The following is an 18,575-nucleotide window of genomic DNA, read 5'->3' on the forward strand; positions in this document are numbered from 1 at the left end:
GACTGAGACAGTTTGAGAAGAAATTGGGAACAGGTGGGTGCCATGATTGGGTATACAAGCAGCTTCCATGAAATGCTCAGTCACAACTTTGTGAACAAAAGCGTGAGCAAATTGTCGAACAGTTTAAGAACAACATTTCTCAACGAGCTATTGCAAGGAATTCAGGGATTTCACCATCTACGGTCCGTTATATCATCAAAAGGTTCAAAGAATCTGGAGAAATCACTGCACGTAACATTGAATGCCTGTGACCTTCGATCCCTCAGGCGGTACTGCATCAAAAAACGACATCAGTGTGTAAAGGATACCACCACATAGGCTCAGGAACACTTCAGAAAACCACTGTCAGTAACTACAGTTTGTCGCTACATATGTAAGTGTAAGTTAAAACTCTACTATGCAAAGCGAAAGCCATTTATCAACAACACCCAGAAACGCCACGGGCTTCGCTGGGCCCGAGCTCATCTAAGATGGACTGATGCAAAGTGGAAAAGTGTTCTGTGGTCTGACGAGTCCACATTTCAAATTTGTTTTTGGAAACTGTGGATGTTGTGTCCTCCCAGATCAAAGAGGAAAATAACCATCCGGATTGTTATAGGCGCAAAGTTTAAACGCCAGCATCTGTGATTGTATGGGAGTGTATTAGTGCCCAAGCCATGGGTAACTTACACATTAATGCTGAAAGGTACATATAGGTTTTGGAGCGACATATGTTGCCATCCAAGCAAAGTATTTTTCATGGACGCCCCTGCTTATTTCAGCAAGACAATGCCAAGTCACATTCTGCATGTGTTACAACAGCGTGGCTTCTTAGTAAAAGAGTGCGGGTACTAGACTGCCTGAAGTCCATACCTGTCTCCCATTGAAAATGTGTGGCGCATTATGAAGCCTAAAATACCACAACGGAGACCCCGGACTGTTGAACAACTTAAGCTGTACATCAAGCAAGAATGGGAAATAATTCCACCTGAAAAGCTTAAAAAATCGGTCTCCTCAATTCCATTGGGAAGTCAGACGTGCGCTGCTATGGAAACAGAAATTAATGCGAAGAAGTCAGTCCCAAAAAAGATTAAATTATTAAAATACGGTAAATATTGAACATATTTCACATTGTTATGACTGTGTCTGTGACTACATTATATATAGACTTGCAGTGTGTATATAAAACGTTGATGGAGGGTTTTGAAGTTGTTTTAGAGGGCTTTGAAGGCTACAGTGGGGACTCCCATTAGCTGCATCTTTCAAGCTTTATATTCCTAAACAAAAAATAAGTGTGTTCTTGTCTCTCATAATGATTGTGATCGATAGGCAACATTCCACAAAAAGTTCCCCTTTAAGTTTTGCATAATATGATTATTATGCAAAACCAACATTTCTTACCTTTTTTCTTACTTTCTTTTCAGTACATTTAGTTGTATTTGGGATCCCCATCAGTCCCGAAAATTTTAAATCAGGGCATGGTGGAGATATTTAGTTACGTCAATGGATATTTCCATTTTTGGGTTAGTTTCTGGGCGAAACTATATCGGGATCTGGGATTTGGTACATATCGCCCTACACTCATGTTACCGACAGAGCTCGCACAGTTTAGGGATGTTCTCTGTGTTTAATTAAGCATTACAGTAGGCCTTATGATGCCATTGGGTTTATATGTATGAGTGCAAATGTGTATGTTGTTTGTGTGACGACCGGGTCGCATGGTGATGCGGGGCTCGTTCTCCCAGGAATGCAGACGGGCTTCGGACACAGCTTGCAGGTAGGAAATTATTTATTTAAAAACAAATCATGCAGGAAAAAACCAAAACGTGCTTCTAGCATGGAAAGCGAAAACCAAAATAGCCTAGCGTGAAAACTAGCAGGTAAAGAGCAGGAAACAAACGTCGTCAATTGTTGCATCAAGCAAACTAGGAAACCAGGCCGAGTGAGGCGAGGGCAAAGACTAAATGACCCTCTGATTAGAACACTAACCAGAGGCAGGTGTGAGCAATCTGCCGTCATGGCAACTGAAACAAACAAAACTCAAAGTGCTGAAAACACACGTGACTGAAAACATAAACAAACTACGATCCGGGCAGCGGATCATAACAGTTTGAGTGTTAATATTTAAATTGGGATATTTAAGACATTTCATGTTGCTCCGATGCTCCTAAATTTTTACTGTGTTACAAAAATGTTTTCATTTACTACTAATAGTGAAAAAAGTAATCGTAAAGCCCTATACATATATAATATATATACATAATACATATTATATAGATTATGTATATATTCTTTGTACATATATATACAAAGGAAAGAGTAAAAGCGCTGTATTTTACAATATGCAGTAAAGTATTCACTGCACAAGCTCTTCAATCAGCCAATTAATGGGTTTACCTGTTCGCCAATCAGCCAACCCGATTAGCCTTGAGACAAACCCAGAATCCCGTCTTGCTATCACTTCCTGATATTGCTCTTTGCGGTTGCTCTGTGCCATTCTTGCAGATGTTAGCTATTTCGGTAGACCAGAAAAGGTAACGTCCGTTACAATCACTTGGTAAGGAACAAAAATATTCCATGAATATGTGTTTATACATGTTTGATGATGTTTTAGAACATGGGTGTCAAACTCTGGCCCGCGGGCCAAAATTGTGTAATTTCACTTGGCCCTTGAGGCGATATCAAATTAACACTAGAGCTGGCCCGCCGATTATATACAACGGCGGTGCCGCGGTAACACCGCATTCACCGCTAATTCTCATACTTGCCAACCCTCCCGGGAGACTCCCAAATTTCAGTGAAAATCGTCACGTCCGCTTTTCACCCAGTCCAACGAGTGCTGGCCCAGTCACATAATATGTGCCATAATATGTGCAGCTTCTGCACGCACACACAAGTGAATCCATGCATACTTGATCAACAGCGATACAGGTTATACTGAGGGTGGCCGTATTAACAACTTTAACACTGATAGAAATACACGCCACACAGTGAACCCACACCAAACAAGAATGACAAACACATTTCGGGAGAACATCCACACCGTAACACAACATAAACACAACAGAACAAATACCCAGAACACCTTGCAGACCTAACTCTTCCGGGCTGCAATATACAACCCGTCCCCCAACCCCGCCCACCTCAACCGACGCACGGAGAGGGGGGGGTTTGGAGGTAGCAGGGGTGTATATTGCAGCCCGGAAGAGTTAGGGCTGCATTGGATTCTGGGTATTTGTTCTGTTGTGTTTATGTTGTGTTACGGTGCGGATGTTCTCCCGAAATGTGTTTGTCATTCTTGTTTGGTGTGGATTCACAGTGTGGCGCATATTTCTAACAGTGTTAAAGTTGTTTATACGGCCACCCTCAGTGTAACCTGTATCGCTGTTGATCAAGTATGCGTTGCATTCACGTGTGTGTGCGTACAGAAGCCGCACATATCTTGTGACTGGGCAGGCACGTTGTTAGAATGGATGAAAAGCGGACGTGACGACAGCTCGTAGAGGACGTTAAGAGCAGTGTCTTTAAGGCACGCCCCCAAGACTGTGGTCCGGGTGGACTATGAGATATAATGACTGATGAACACCTTCGTTCAATAATGAAGGTTGCCTCAGCTCACAGCCTGAGCCCCGACATTAATGAACTAGCATCCAAGAAAAGATGTCAGGTATCTGGTTTGGGAACATCAGATTAGATCAGTGTGTTGCAAACTGAGCAGTTTAAAGTCCTGAATGGTTGGTTTATTCATTGTTATTTTATTTTCAAATGTATTAGCCTGTGGAAAAAGTTAATGTTGATATTTACCTCAGAAGGCTGCAAATAGAAAAGAGGCATTCAATTTTTATTTAAATTGTATTTGATATGCCATTGATATTTTGTTATTATTATTATTATTATTATTATTTGAAACTTGATTTTGCATGTCACTATAAGCCTTGCTTGTTCAATATTCAATGCAAAACTTGTTTGGGTCCCTATTAAAAGGTTAATTTGTTCAACCTTGGCCCGCGGCTTTGTTCAGTTTAAAATTTTGGCCCACTCTGTATTTGAGTTTGACACCCCTGTTTTAGAAGATTGATGATCTCTATATTTGCCGTGTTTATACTCCAGTGTGTAGCGCTAGAACTGCACGAGCGCTACACACTTCCACCAAACGTCACGGACAGTGCGATATAGGACAGACTAAATAATTGCAAAAACACCACTGATCACTTTTTATTTTTGCCGGCTTTTTTATTTAATTTATTTCTTTCAAATTCACAATTGACCTGTTATTATTGATGTTCAGTATTACTAGCTCTTAAAAATCATAAAATCTTCTGATCCTCGTCTATTGAAAGCTACTGACCATACTTATCTGAGCTCTCATATTATATTACGATAGAAGGGTTACAACATAAACCCGCATCATTAATTAAAACATATCTTATGTGGTACTGTCAAAATTAAAGCTGCAAAAAACATATGAAACGTGAAAAAATAAAGAAATACAATATTTGAACTCACAATTTGTAGGACCCATTCAAGCTTCCGGGGTTGGCCGACATCGTCTCACAATATGTAGTTTCTCTTTAAATATCCTTTTTGAAAATGGCCTTGCAAATATATGTGTTGTCTTGTCTAATCATAAAAGATTCAGACAAGGCGTGTTGGCTGTATAGCAGGGCGGTATAGCTCGGTTGGTAGAGTGGCCGTGCCAGCAACTTGAGGGTTTCAGGTTCGATCCCCGCTTCCACCATCCTACTCACTGCCGTTGTGTCCTTGGGCAAGACACTTTACCCACCTGCTCCCAGTGCCAACCACACTGGTTTAAATGTAACTTAGATATTGGGTTTCACTATGTAAAGCGCTTTGAGTCACTAGAGAAAAGCGCTATATAAATATAATTCACTTCACTTACTTGGCTGACTTCTTAATGTTTACTCCACAGTGTGCTCATCAATAACATCCAGCATGGCTACATTCAACAACTTAAACGGGGCTATTGCGCATGCTCTTCACTACTGTGGCATGCTGGGTAATGGAGTTCTTGTGTTACCTAGCTCATAACATCACAGTATATATCTGCCACCTAATCAACGTTTTCTTCTCCTTCTTTGTGGGTCAACACTTCCTGCTTAGTCTCGTTAACATCAGGCTACCTAGAGAGGCTACTGTCAACAACTTGTGATCTGATTGGCTATCGCAACTGTCTCTCAACTCTATGTGTTCTCAAATTTATCAATTCATTCATTCATTAATTCATTTACGCACGCACCTCCTGGTACCCTAGCACCTCCAAAACCCTCAAATCTAGACTCCAAACATCTCAGAACAAGCTAGTCAGATTACTTCGAGACCTCCACCCCAGATCACACCTCACTCCTACCCACTTCTCCAAAGTGGGCTGGCTCAGGGTGGAGGACAGAGTAAAACAACTTGCACTGAGCCTAGTCTATAAAATCTGCTACACCTCCCTGATACCGAAGTACATGTCAAACTACTTCCTTAACGTAAATGACCGCCATAACCACAACACCAGGGGGAGCTCCACTAACCACGTTAAACCCAGATTCCGAACTAACAAAGGTCTTAACTCATTCTCTTTCTATGCCACATCAATGTGGAATGCGCTCCCAACAGGTATAAAAGAAAGTGCATCTCTATCCTCCTTCAAAACCGCAATAAAAGTTCACTCCAGGCAGCTACAACCCTAAACTAACACCCTCCCTTCCTCATCAGACCTCTTCGGATTGTAAATAATCAAATGTAAATAATCAAATGTAGACACTTTTTCTTATAATTTCTGATCTCTCTCTCTGTGTCCACTACTTTCTGTACATATCCTACCAAGTCAGTATTACACTGTTCCAATGTCAATTTCTCTGATGATGCAATTGTTGATGACTGAAGTGTTGATACCAACCAAACCTAACCCCCCCTCCATATCCCACACCTCCTGATTGGATACAAACTGTAACCTAAAAACAACAGCACTGGAAAGAGCATAATATGACATGAAGAGAATATGAATAATTTTAGATATTTAGGGAAAGTAAATTAAAAAATAATTGTATCTTTAATTATGATCATGATTTCTGGTTATGTTAGGCCAGCAGAGAAGGCCTTGCTGGCCCTGACGGCACACCACTGAAAATTATTACACAAATGTGACTGCAACCAAATGTTAAATGAGCAGTGATTTGAACTGTTACTACTTTCATTTTAATAAACAGCAGTTCAGTAATATATAACAGAAGAGCAAGTGTAAACTTGCACTGCTGCTGCAGTGAGATCACTGCCTGGGCGGTCGGTGTGTGTGAAATCCTATAGAGCCTTGGTTCAAGAGATTTCTGGTGTTGCCATTCTATCATTTTACTTGACCTTTACATATTCTACAAAGTGCGTGACCTATTAAGATCATCTATGTCTTTGCAAAACCACAAGTGTTTCCACGAACTGGACCGCAGTGGTTGGCTTGACATTTTTCCTGTTTGTCTGTTTCTTTTCTGGTATCCGCCATTACCAATAATGGCGGATACCAGAAAAGAAACAGACAAACAGGAAACCAGATACATAACCTTCTCATCGGCCTAGTGCTTAGAGTGTCCGCCCTGAAATCGGTAGGTTGTGAGTTCAAACCCCGGCCGAGTCATACCAAAGACTATAAAAATGGAACCCATTACCTCCCTGCTTGGCACTCAGCATCAAGGGTTGGAATTGGGGGTTAAATCACCAAAAATGATTCCCGGGCACGGCCACCGCTGCTGCCCACTGCTCCACTCACCTCCCAGGGGGTGATCAAGGGGATGGGTCAAATGCAGAGGACACATTTCACCACACCTAGTGTGTGTGTGACAATCATTGGTACTTTAACTTTAACTGTAACTTATTGTTTTGTTGACTGATGGCGCGTGGCGATGACTTCACAGACAGGCAGATAGACTCGGATAACGTTTAACGTCATTATTTTAAAAGTGCTAAAAACATTTTCATAAAAAGTCTGTTCCTAAATCCCAAGTTGTCATTTCTAGTATTGATAACATTGATTGATTGCCTTTTAAAACTTATATTAGCTCGATATATATTTTCCGGAAGACCAAACTGCCGAGCACAGATCAATGTAGCTGAATCATAGGAATATAAATCGATAAATCGATGTAGTGGATGAATCGTTACACCCTTAATATTTTGCCATCCTTGCTTATTCATTTTAATGAACTGCAAATATAACTCTGTGGCGGCTCAGACATGCCGGTTCTACCACATGGGGAAGAAGAAGACACAAGGAAATAGGAATCAAGAAAAATTGGCGTCACAAGTTACTACATTTTGAGACCCTTGGGCTGGCCTTGTGTTCATGTTCATCCAAAACATGAGACGACAAAAAGCTGCGGCAGTTGGGTCGTCACGTTTGGACGAAAGGCACTGTTTGGCAGAAATTGCTTCAACTTTGTTCAGCCAGGGAAACTTAAACTCCAGCCTGCAAATCAGACACCAACTCAGTGGAGCAGACATTGATTCGCTGGTATCTCAGCCACACAGGGATGTCTATTTGGGCAACAACAACTATTAGAGTTACACAGCCAATGCTTTTCACTCCTGCACAAAATTAAACCAACAAATAAGTACCGTATTTTCCAGACTATAAAGCGCACTTAAAATCTTTTTTTTTCTTCTCAAAACTCGACAGTGCGCCTTATAACCCGGTGCTCCTAATGTACGGAATAATTCTGGTTTTGCTTACCGACCTCGAAGCTATTTTATTGGGTACATGGTGAAATGATAAGTGTGACCAGTAGATGGCAGTCACATGTAAGAGATACGTGTAGACTGCAATATAATGGCAGTCACACACAAGAGATACGTGCAGACAACAATATGACTCAAGTAAACAACACCAACATTTTATATGTTCCATTGAAAATATAGAACATTACACACAGCGCTCAAAAATCTATCAAAATGTTTCAGTACGACTTTGGTAAGCTATGAAGCCGCAACCCTTGATGGATTGTACTGTGCTTCAACATACGAGCATTATTATGGTGTGTGTATAAGGTAAGACATATTATCTGGTGTTTTGTTTCGCAATATTATGCAAAAGCAACTTTTCTTACCTTCTGGTACTTGCTGATCTGTATTTGGGATCTGCATAAGTCCTGAAAATGTGCGCGCGTCCGCCTTTGTAGTCCGTGTCGACACCTCAGTCGATAAGCTTCTTCTTTTTATCTATCTTCTTGTTAATGGAACATTCATCCTCCGCTGTTGCCATTTCTAATATAAAGTAGTCTAAAGTTCTTACTTATATCTGCCATGAAAGCGCTAAAACATACTTGCGTAGTGAGTTTACATCATTCACCCAAGGAACTTTAGTTATTAGAGAGTTCCGGTCGGACGGTTTTTCACGAAACACATTACCGGCGGATGAGGAAATGCTGCTCCGTTATTGATTTAAGTAAAGTCTGAATGTCATTAAAACGGTTAGCTCCATCTATTGACACTTCTTCCACCCCCGTCCTTGCATGCTACACCGCTACAACAAAGATGACAGAGAAAAGACGCTGCCGAAGGTGAGCCACAAAAATAAGACTGCCCACAAAACGGCGAATCCTGAAGCGACTGTCAGAAAGCGGCTTGAAGATGATCTGTAAAACATAATCCATGCAACATTTTGACCAAAGAACCACCCTTACATGTTATGTAAACCACAAGGAAGTGTTTTCAACTTAGAAAATGAAAAAAAAAATACTAGGGATGTCTGATAATGACTTTTTGCCGATATCCGATATTCCGATATTGTCCAACTCTTTAATTACCGATACCGATATCAACCGATACCGATATCAACTGATATATACAGTTGTGGAATTAACACATTATTATGCCTAATTTGGACAACCAGGTATGGTGAAGATAAGGTACTTTTAAAAATGTTTTATAAAATAATATAAGATAAATAAATTAAAAACATTTTCTTGAATACAAAAGAAAGTAAAACAATATAAAAACAGTTACATAGAAACTAGTAATTAATGAAAATTAGTCAAATTAACTGTTAAAGGTTAGTACTATTAGTGGACCAGCAGCACGCACAATCATGTGTGCTTACGGACTGTGTCCCTTGCAGACTGTATTGATATATATTGATATATAATGTAGGAACCAGAATATTAATAACAGAAAGAAACAACCCTTTTGTGTAAATGGAGGAGGGAGGTTTTTGGGTTGGTGCACTAATTGTAAGTGTATCTTGTGTTTTTTATGTTGATTTAATAAAAAAAGAACAAAAAAAAAAAAAAACCATACCGATAAAAAAACAAAAAACGATACTGATAATTTCCGATATTACATTTTAACGCATTTATCGGCCGATGTTATCGGACATCTCTAAAAAATACGACTCCTTTAATGCGCCCCATGCACCTTATATATGAAAAAAGATAGAAAATAGACCATTCATCAGCAGTGCGCCTTATAATCTGGTGCACCCTATGGTCCGGAAAATACGGTTAAAAAAAATGTAGTTTCTGTTGTTAAGTACATTTTTAAAACATTAGTGTCACACTTTTTTTTTCAAATACAAACTAAAATGTACCCACAGACAGACTTGCATTTAGAGAGTATGCAAATTGGGTGATGACATATAGGCACTCCCATAGGTGCAGGTTAAGTTATTTTAACATATGTAGTTTCAAAATAATGCAACACATACTCACTTTTTTTTTCTTTTTTTTTCTTTTTTTTTTTTACAACATATGTAAATTAGGAAATATCGTTCAATGCATCGCCCCGCGTCCTTCGACAACCAACCGTCACAACTTAGTGACATGTATTTTTTTGGGAAACACTGATCAGATTACAAATACATATCCCGTTATACATTCAAGTTGTAGACCTGCTCTATAGGGGCCGTATAGTAAATACAATTACCTTGTCTTTCCGGGTGCCCCGCCTAATAAAATGATAGGGGGGCCGCTGCAGTCAATTCAACGAATGAAGACCTGACCTGGTTTGATGGGTTTCCTCAGAGACCGTTGCGGCAAGCATCGTATCAGTTAGAGCCGATAACAAGTGGATAGCATTGTTGTTTTATGTGCGCTTGCTGCTTCAAGGTTGTTTCTGCTGCCCACACCGCTCCATTGGACCTCTTCTAATGTTGAAGTGCATGACAAGCCGAAGCAAGTCTGCTGCACTGCACACTGCGTGTGTAATTTACAGTGGTGTACCCAATGAAGGAGAATCTAGCCTGGGGTTGGTTCTTGTCGCGCCTCATCCTCAGCCTCCATGCCACCTCGCTTGCTTGGAAATGTAAAATAGATGCAGGGACATTAGTAAAGCAGAAGCACTCACCGACAGCCCATCACTGATTAATAGCCTGTCACTGTTGCTTTCTTGTGCCCTGCTGTTGCATGTTGGAGAGAATGGAAATCAAATATCATTCCTGCAATTCCATGTAGGAAATCTTGCAAATCCTTGGTCAAGTTAAAAACCTGATACAAGTGTAGCCCGTCTAAAATTATATAACCAAGAAATTGGCTTGGCATGGCTTGATTTTCAACATGATTGCCAGCGTGTAAACAGTCTTAACATTTTGTTTCATTAGAGAAGAGCAAAGGGCAGTCACTTAACGTTTTACAGCTGGAACTATGTAGGTTTTGACTAGCTGCTTATCAGGAAAATGTCATTTTGGTTGGTCTTTGTGCCTACATGGCTATATGTCAAACAATCAGTCACAGCAGAATACTAAGTGCCAGACACAAATAAGATGCTAAACCATTACTAACATGACATAACATACATTTAATACATATAATTAGTAGTTATAAGGGGTAAAATTGCACGCTATATTGTACGTAACTTGGATATTAGGTCTCGGCAATGTGTATATACAGTATATATATACTGTATATATATATACATATATATATATATATATATATATATATATATATATATATATATATATATACACCGTATTTTTCGGACTATAAGTTGCAGTTTTTTTCATAGTTTGGTGCGACTTATACTCAGGAGCGACTTCTGTGTGAAATTATTAACACATTACCTTAAAATATCAAATAATATTATTTAGCTCATTCACGTAAGAGACTAGACGTATAAGATTTCATGGGATTTAGCGATTAGGAGTGACAGATTGTTTGGTAAACGTATAGCATGTTCTATATGTTATAGTTATTTGAATGACTCTTACCATAATATGTTACGTTAACATACCAGGCATGTTCTCAGTTGGTTATTTATGCCTCATATAACGTACACTTATTCAGCCTGTTGTTCACTATTCTTTATTTATTTTAAATTGCCTTTCAAATGTCTATTCTTGGTGTTGGGTTTTGTTAAATAAATTTCCCCAAAAAATGTGACTTATACTCCAGTGCGACTTATATATGTTTTTTTCCTTCTTTATTATGCATTTTCGGCAGGTGCGACTTAAACTCTGGTGCGACTTATACTCCGAAAAATACGGTATATATATATATATATATATATATATATATATATATGTATATATATATATATGTATATATATATATGTATATATATATATATATGTATGTATATATATATATATGCAACAAGCCAAAAGTTATTTACATTGTAGATTGTCACTAAAGGCATCAAAACTATGAATGAACACATTTGGAGTTATGTACCCTTGGCATTCTCTCGATGAGCTTCAAGCACACCTGTGAAGTGAAAACCATTTCAGGTGACTACCTCTTGAAGCTCATCGAGAGAATGCTAAGAGGGTGCAAAGCAGTAATCAGAGCGAAGGGTGGCTATTTTGAAGAAACTAGAATATAAAACATGTTTTCAGTTATTTCACCTATTTTTGTTCTCCACATGTGTTCATTCATAGTGTTGATGCCTTCAGTGACAATCTATAATGTAAATAGTCATGAAAATAAAGAAAACATATTTAATGAGAAAGTGTGTCCAAACTTTTGGCCTGTACTGTAAATAATTTACATTGTATACTTTACAGTTGTTATCTGCAGACAAGTACACATCAAACATGTAAGTGGGGTCTATGGCAAAAAAAAAACAATTATTTTTTTACACAGTCAGATGCATCGGCTCGATATGTTAAGTGATAAACTGTTTCAAGGTTCTCCTTTTACTTTGTTTTAGTGCAGAGTTTATAATCACCCCCTACATATTGACTAATCAGCAGGTTTAATCACAACTGCTTTAACTGCAAATTACACAACAGGAACAAATGGGTCAAAACGGAGAGGAGACAGATGGCGAGTTTGCCGTCTTAATTTCAAGCTGGGTTGCCATGTTGAAATGATAGTTCAACTAAAAAAACGGTCAAAACAATGTTCCTATTTTTAGGCTGATTCTTTGTTTGTGTATTTATTGTGCTGTTTGAAACCATAGCCAGATCTTTTTATAATCTATAATTATAAATATTCATGATTTAATATTTATAATTTCATAATTAACTTTTTATTTTACTTAATCACAATAGATATATATATATCGGTCATCGGTGGCGTGGAAGCAGCGGACGTCATCGGCGAGGCAGGCGTGGCAGCAGCAGACGTTGGCGGCGCCGGAGACGAGGAGGATGGCTGAGGATCAGGCTGAGGTGCCGAGGTCGGCACTGCTGGCCGAGGGGCAGAGGTCGGGGACGGCCTGGGAGCTGGTGGAGACGAGGGGGCCAGCCTGGGAGCTGGTGGAGACGAGGGGGCCAGCCTGGGAGCTGGTGGAGACGAGGGGGCCAGCCTGGGAGCTGGTGAAGACGAGGGGGCCAGCCTGGGAGCTGGTGAAGACGAGGGGGCCAGTCTGGGAGCTGGTGCTAGCTCGGAGACTAGCCTGGGGACTGGTGGTAGCTCAGAGGCTAGCCTGGGGACTGGTGCTAGCTCAGAGGCTAGCCTGGGGATTGGTGCTAGCTCTGAGGCTAGCCGAGGGGCTGGTGCTAGCTCGGAGGCTAGCCGAGGGGCTGGTGATAGCTCGGAGACTAGCCGAGGGGCTGGTGCTAGCTCGGAGGCTAGCCGAGGGGCTGGTGCTAGCTCGGAGGCTAGCCGAGGGGCTGGTGCTAGCTCGGACGCTAGCCGAGGGACTAGTGCTAGCTCGGACGCTAGCCGAGGGACTGGTGCTAGCTCAGACGCTAGCCGAGGGACTGGTGCTAGCTCGGACGCTAGCCGAGGGACTGGTGCTAGCTCGGACGCTAGCCGAGGGACTGGTGCTAGCTTGGACGCTAGCTTGGGAACTGATGCTAGCACGGAGGCTAGCCAGGGGACTGGTGGTTGCGGCTGGGAAAAGCGGAAGACAGGTGGAATTAGTCTGGCAGGAGGTAGCCTGTCTTGGTGCAGCTGCGCCACCCCATCAGCACCAGTACTACCGCCCCCCCCCCCCCCCCCCCCCCCGAAAGCGGATGCCAGACGCTTCTTGCTGGCTGAGGAACAGTCACTAAGGGTGGGAGGAGGGTGTCCAGGCGACGAGAAAATTCCTCCTTGCTCATATTGCTACTGAACATGCCTTTCCATGACAGCTCGGCAGGACAAGAAATCTCCTCCAGTGTGGAGCGAAAAAAAGAAAAAGACATGGTGAATGGGGCAAGAGGAGGAAAAAAATGTTTTTCACAGGGGCGGAACGAAAGTCACTAGGGGCGGGGCTAAGGAACTGTGCCGTCAGGTCCTTAATAATTTTGGCTGGAACTTACTGTTGTGTTTCGGACTAAGGGGAGGTGACGGCAAACAGACACCAGGGGGCAGTATGTCCAAAGATTTATTATATATGTATATATATATAATAATAAAACAATACTAATATAAACTAAACTAATGAAATGGAGTGTGTGACAAAACCCTAGAGTGAGTGGTGTTAGACTATGTGTGTATTTAGCTGTTGTGTATTACCGTGCTGTTGGATGAGGGAGCAGACAAGTCCAAAGAGGGCAAGGCAAAAAGGGGTTCAAGATCTGCGATGGGTCCGTGAGGCATAGAGAGACGTCAGAGTCCGGGGACGAGCGAGGAGTCGGGAAACGCGGAAGGCAGTCCAAAACACAGGAGGGGAAAATCAACGGGAGATGTCGAAGGGGAGACTCGGGAAGGCAGGTACACCAAGAGGTAACTAGGGGAGAACAAACAAGGATATCAGACACGAGAGAAAAACGCAGAGAGAGAGCATAAGCCTTACGGTATCCAAAGGGTAAACTACGTTCCCGCGCCGATCCTTGGGTCCACTGGTCCTTTATGCAGCTCGCCCTCATCAGTACCAGGCGTGCTGATTGCGAGTGAGCGCAGGCTTGTCGCTGCGTGGTGCGCTCAGCGTGAGCGGGGGCGTGTCCGGGCGAGCAGCCAGAGGAGAGAGCGCAAGTGGGCGTGGCCCGCGGTGCTCTCGTCAGGACGCACAGATGAGGGCGCATTGGAATGCGCCCTGGCCGTGACAAAAACAAAACCAAGGACCCAGATTTCCCTCGCCCAGACGTGGGTCACTGGGTCCCCTCCCTCTGGAGCCAGGCCTGGAAGTGGGGCTCAATGGCGCGGCCCGAAAAGGCAGAGTGTGTGTCCCCTCCAATTGGCTCACCACTCATAGAAGGGGGCACAGAGGCCGGGTGCAATGCGAGCTGGGCGGAAGCCGAAGTCAGGGCACTTGGCAGTCTGATCCTCGGCTACACTAGCTGTTGGGACGCTGAACGTCACCTCGCTGGGGGTAAGGAGCCTGAGCTGGTGTGCTAGGTGGGAAAGTTCCAGCTGGAATTAGTCAGCCTCATTTGGACGCACAGTAAAGGCTCTGCAACCAGTCCTCTAGAGAGGGGTTGGACTCTCTTCCATTGAGGAGTTACAAGCAGTGAAAGGCAACGGGCGGTGGTGGTATTACTTGTTGCCCCGCAGCTCAGGGCCTCTATGTTGGAGTTCAACTCAGTAGACAAGAGGGTAGCTTCCCTCCGCATCCGGGTAGGGGGACGAGTCGTGACTGTTGTTTGTGCTTATGCACCAAATAGCAGTTCAGAGTACCCGCCCTTTTTGGATTCACTAATCGGGTCCTTTTGGCTAGTGGGACTCCGAAGGCAGCGGACAGGTACGGACAGGCCAAGCGAAGTGAGGCTTTGGCGGTCGTAGAGGTAAAAACACAGACATGGGAGGCGTCCGGGAAGCCATGGAAAATGACTTCCAAATAACTTCAAATTTGAATATTCTGGACAACCATCTGCCACCTCAAGAGGGGGAAGCAACACACTGTCAACACCTCGTATGGTGGGGATGGTGTGCCGCTGACCTCGACTTGGGATGTTGAGGATCAATGGAGGGAATACTTTGAAGACCTCACCAATCACACCTAAACGTCTTAATATGAGGAAGCAGTGCCCGGGAAAATCTGTGGTGGACTCCTATTTTTCGGGCTGAGGTTACCAAGGTAGTTAAAAAGCTTCACTGGCTCCTGGTCAGGCAAAAAAATCATTTACAAAATCTTTCTAGATACCTTTAAGGCAGTGGTTCTTAACCTTGTTGGAGGTACCGAACCCCACCAGTTTCATATGCGCATTCACCGAACCCTTCTTTAGTGAAATTTCTTTTTTTTTTTTTTTCAAATTCAAGACAAAGTTATATGTTTTTGGTAACACTCTAGTATGGGGAACATATTCTAAGTAACAAAGACTTAATTTAGAGTTATTTGGACACTAGGAGAACATATTCTAAGTAATAAAGACTTAATTTAGAGTTATTTGGTTAGGGTTAGGGTCAGGGTCAGGGTTAGAGGGTTAGGGTTATAATAAGGCCATGCCAAATAAGGCATTAATAAGTACTTAATAATGACTAGTTAAGAGCCAATGTGTTACTAATTTGCATGTTAATAAGCAACAAATTAATGGTGAATATGTTCTCCATACTGGTGCATAAAATGAACCATGCATGAACATCACCTTGTTCAAACAACAAAACCAGCACAGTGCATAAACTCACAACAAATTACACACCTGCAAACCAGTCAGCTATTGCCGTATCCGTAATACGTCGATAGGGAGAAGTTTGTATTTAGCCGATGAGTCGGGTGTGTTTTGACCTCCGTCGAACCCCTGAGGCCGACTCACCGAACCCCTAGGGTTCGATCGAATCCAGGTTAAGAACCACAGCTTTAAGGACATCCACCACTACACTCCTCGTTATTTGTCTGACCTCCTCCACATCGTTACTCCAGCACGCTCCCTCAGATCCTCCTCTTCCATCCACCTTACTGTGTCATCAACCCGCCTCACCGTTACTCTGCTCCTAAACTCTGGAACTCTCTACCACCTGACATCTGCAAAATTGACTGCCTTCATACATTTAAATCAAGACTCAAAACTCATCTGTTTAAAATCGCTTACTTACAATAACTGCCTCTACACTGTCCTCTATTTGTTTGTTACATATTCATTGTATCCTTTTATTTTATCATTATCTTTTAATTATTTGTATCTGTATATTGGGTCCTTGGGTTTCTTGAAAGGCTTTAAATGTATTATTATTAATATTATGGGAGTTTGCCCAACCAGTCTACATGTGCTTTGTGGACTTGGAGAAGGCGTTTGACAGTGTCGCACGGCAAGTCCTGTGGAGAGTGCTCAGGAAGTATGGGGGATTGGACCGCCTGATTGTGGCAGTCTGTTCCCTGTATGATCCGTGTAAGAGCTTGGTCCGCATAGCTGGCAGTAAGTCGGACCCATATCCAGTGAGGGTTGGACTCCGCATGGGCTGCCCTTTGTCAGTGGTTCTGTTCATAACTTTTATGTACAGAATTTCTTGTCGCAGTCAGGGCGTTGAGGGGATCTCGTTTGGTGAATGCAGGATTAGGTGTCGGCTTTTTGCAGATGATGTGGTCCTGCTGGCTTCATCTGACCAGGATCTTCAGCTCTCACTGGATGGGTTCGCAGCCGAGTGTGAAGCACCTGGGATAAGAATCAGCACCTCCAAGTCTGGGTCTATGGTTCTCGCCCAGAAAAAGCCTGGAGTGCCATGTCCAGGTTAGGGAGGAGATCTTGCCCGAAGTGGAGGAGGTCAAGTACCTCGGAGCCTTCTTCACAAATGAGGGAAGAGTGGATCGTGAAATCGACAGGCAAAACAGTGCAGGGTCTGCAGTGATGAAGAAGGAGCCGAGCTGGAAGGCAAACCTCTCAATTTACTGGTCGATCTACGTTCCTATCCTCACCTACGGTCATGAACTTTGGGTTATGACCGAAAGGACAAGATCACGGGTACAGGCGGTCGGAATTTGTTTCTGCCGTCGGGTGGAAAGGCTCTCCATTAGAGAAAGGGTGAGAAGCTATTTCATTCGGGAGGAGCTCAGCATAAAGCCGCTGCTCCTCCACATTGAGAGGAGCCAGCTGAGATGGTTCAGCCATCTGGTCAGGATGCCCCCGGAACACCTCCCTGGAGGTGTTCCGGGCGCGTCTGATCGGTAGGAGGCCACAGGGAAGACCCAGGACACGTTTGGTGGACTATGTCTCCCAGCTAGACTGAGATCGCCATTGGATCCCCCAGCAGGATCTGGAAGAAGTGACTGGGGAGATGGAAGTCTAAGCTTCTCTACTTAGGCAGCTGAACCCGCGACCTGACTTCGGATAAGCGGAAGAAGATGGATGGATGGATGGAGTTTATTTAATGTTATTTGTTGTATCAAATGGTTCAAGTCAGTCAACATTTTTTTATGCTAATAGTAATAATGGATTAGATTTATATAGTGCTTTCCTAGATGCTCAAAACGCTTCACAGAGAACTGAGAACCCATCATTCATTCACTCCACATTCACAGACTGATAGTGGTAAGCTACATTTGTAGAATAGTTTAAATAAGGATTTCATTTTCAAAGCTTAAAATACAATATAAATAAAATTAATCTTTGTTGTCAGTTGATCTATATTTATTTCAGTACAGGGACATAGGGTAGATAGAGAGGGTAATAGGACAGGGGGGATTAGTGACAGGGGGAGGTATGAGGTAAAGCCAATGGCACGATAACAAAACAAACAGAATGCAATATGTCTATAGAAAATATATTAAAATTTAATAGATACAATAATAATAGTACATAGAGGAAACTTCCCTCAGATATATCTGACTCAGTATTTATTATGGTTGGTTGGTTTAGCTTATTTCAAACATGCATACGATGTTATTTTAGAGCACAGACTCCTCTCACTAGCAGTTGCACAATTTGACATGCTCAAAAAGGAGCAGGGAAAAGCTGGGCTTAATTAATCCTACCATCACCAGCAATCACCAAAACGTTTGTTCCCTCTCTGTAATCTAAATGAACTGATATAGTATGAAATAAGCAAACTAAATTAAAATGGCCAGAAATTATCATTGAGGTAAAATAGGCCAAAAAAGAAACTCTATTGAATCAAAGAAATCTGATAACATGCCTTACTAGCGTCAAAGTCAAAATTCTAAGCTTTTTATGTCAATGACTGTGTGTCCTATTTGCAGATATCCACGACGAGAATGGCTTAAAGCCGGTCATGGTTTACATTCACGGCGGATCCTTCATGGAAGGAACCGGGAACATGATCGATGGCAGCATCCTGTCGAGCTACGGCAACGTCATCGTCATCACAATCAACTACCGTCTCGGGGTTCTGGGTGAGTGCCCCAAAGAG

The 18,575-nt window shown here is 42.4% G+C and overlaps 1 protein-coding gene across 2 annotated transcripts in view; it reads left to right on the forward strand.

Moving 5' to 3' along the window:
- The window catches only part of nlgn4xa (neuroligin 4 X-linked a), a 286,243-nt gene that overhangs the window by 110,195 nt on the left and 157,473 nt on the right, over positions 1–18,575 (forward strand). Inside the window, exon 3 of one of the 2 annotated variants that reach the window (XM_061977860.1) lies at positions 18,406–18,558. The exons of the other annotated variant lie outside the window; for it this stretch is intronic. Coding sequence (XP_061833844.1) covers positions 18,406–18,558 — 153 coding nt within the window. The remainder of the gene's footprint in view (positions 1–18,405; positions 18,559–18,575) is intronic. 2 annotated transcript variants of the gene reach the window in all.

The sequence above is a fragment of the Nerophis lumbriciformis genome, linkage group LG01, assembly GCF_033978685.3.
Source record: "Nerophis lumbriciformis linkage group LG01, RoL_Nlum_v2.1, whole genome shotgun sequence".
In the NCBI taxonomy this organism is placed as follows: domain Eukaryota; kingdom Metazoa; phylum Chordata; class Actinopteri; order Syngnathiformes; family Syngnathidae; genus Nerophis; species Nerophis lumbriciformis.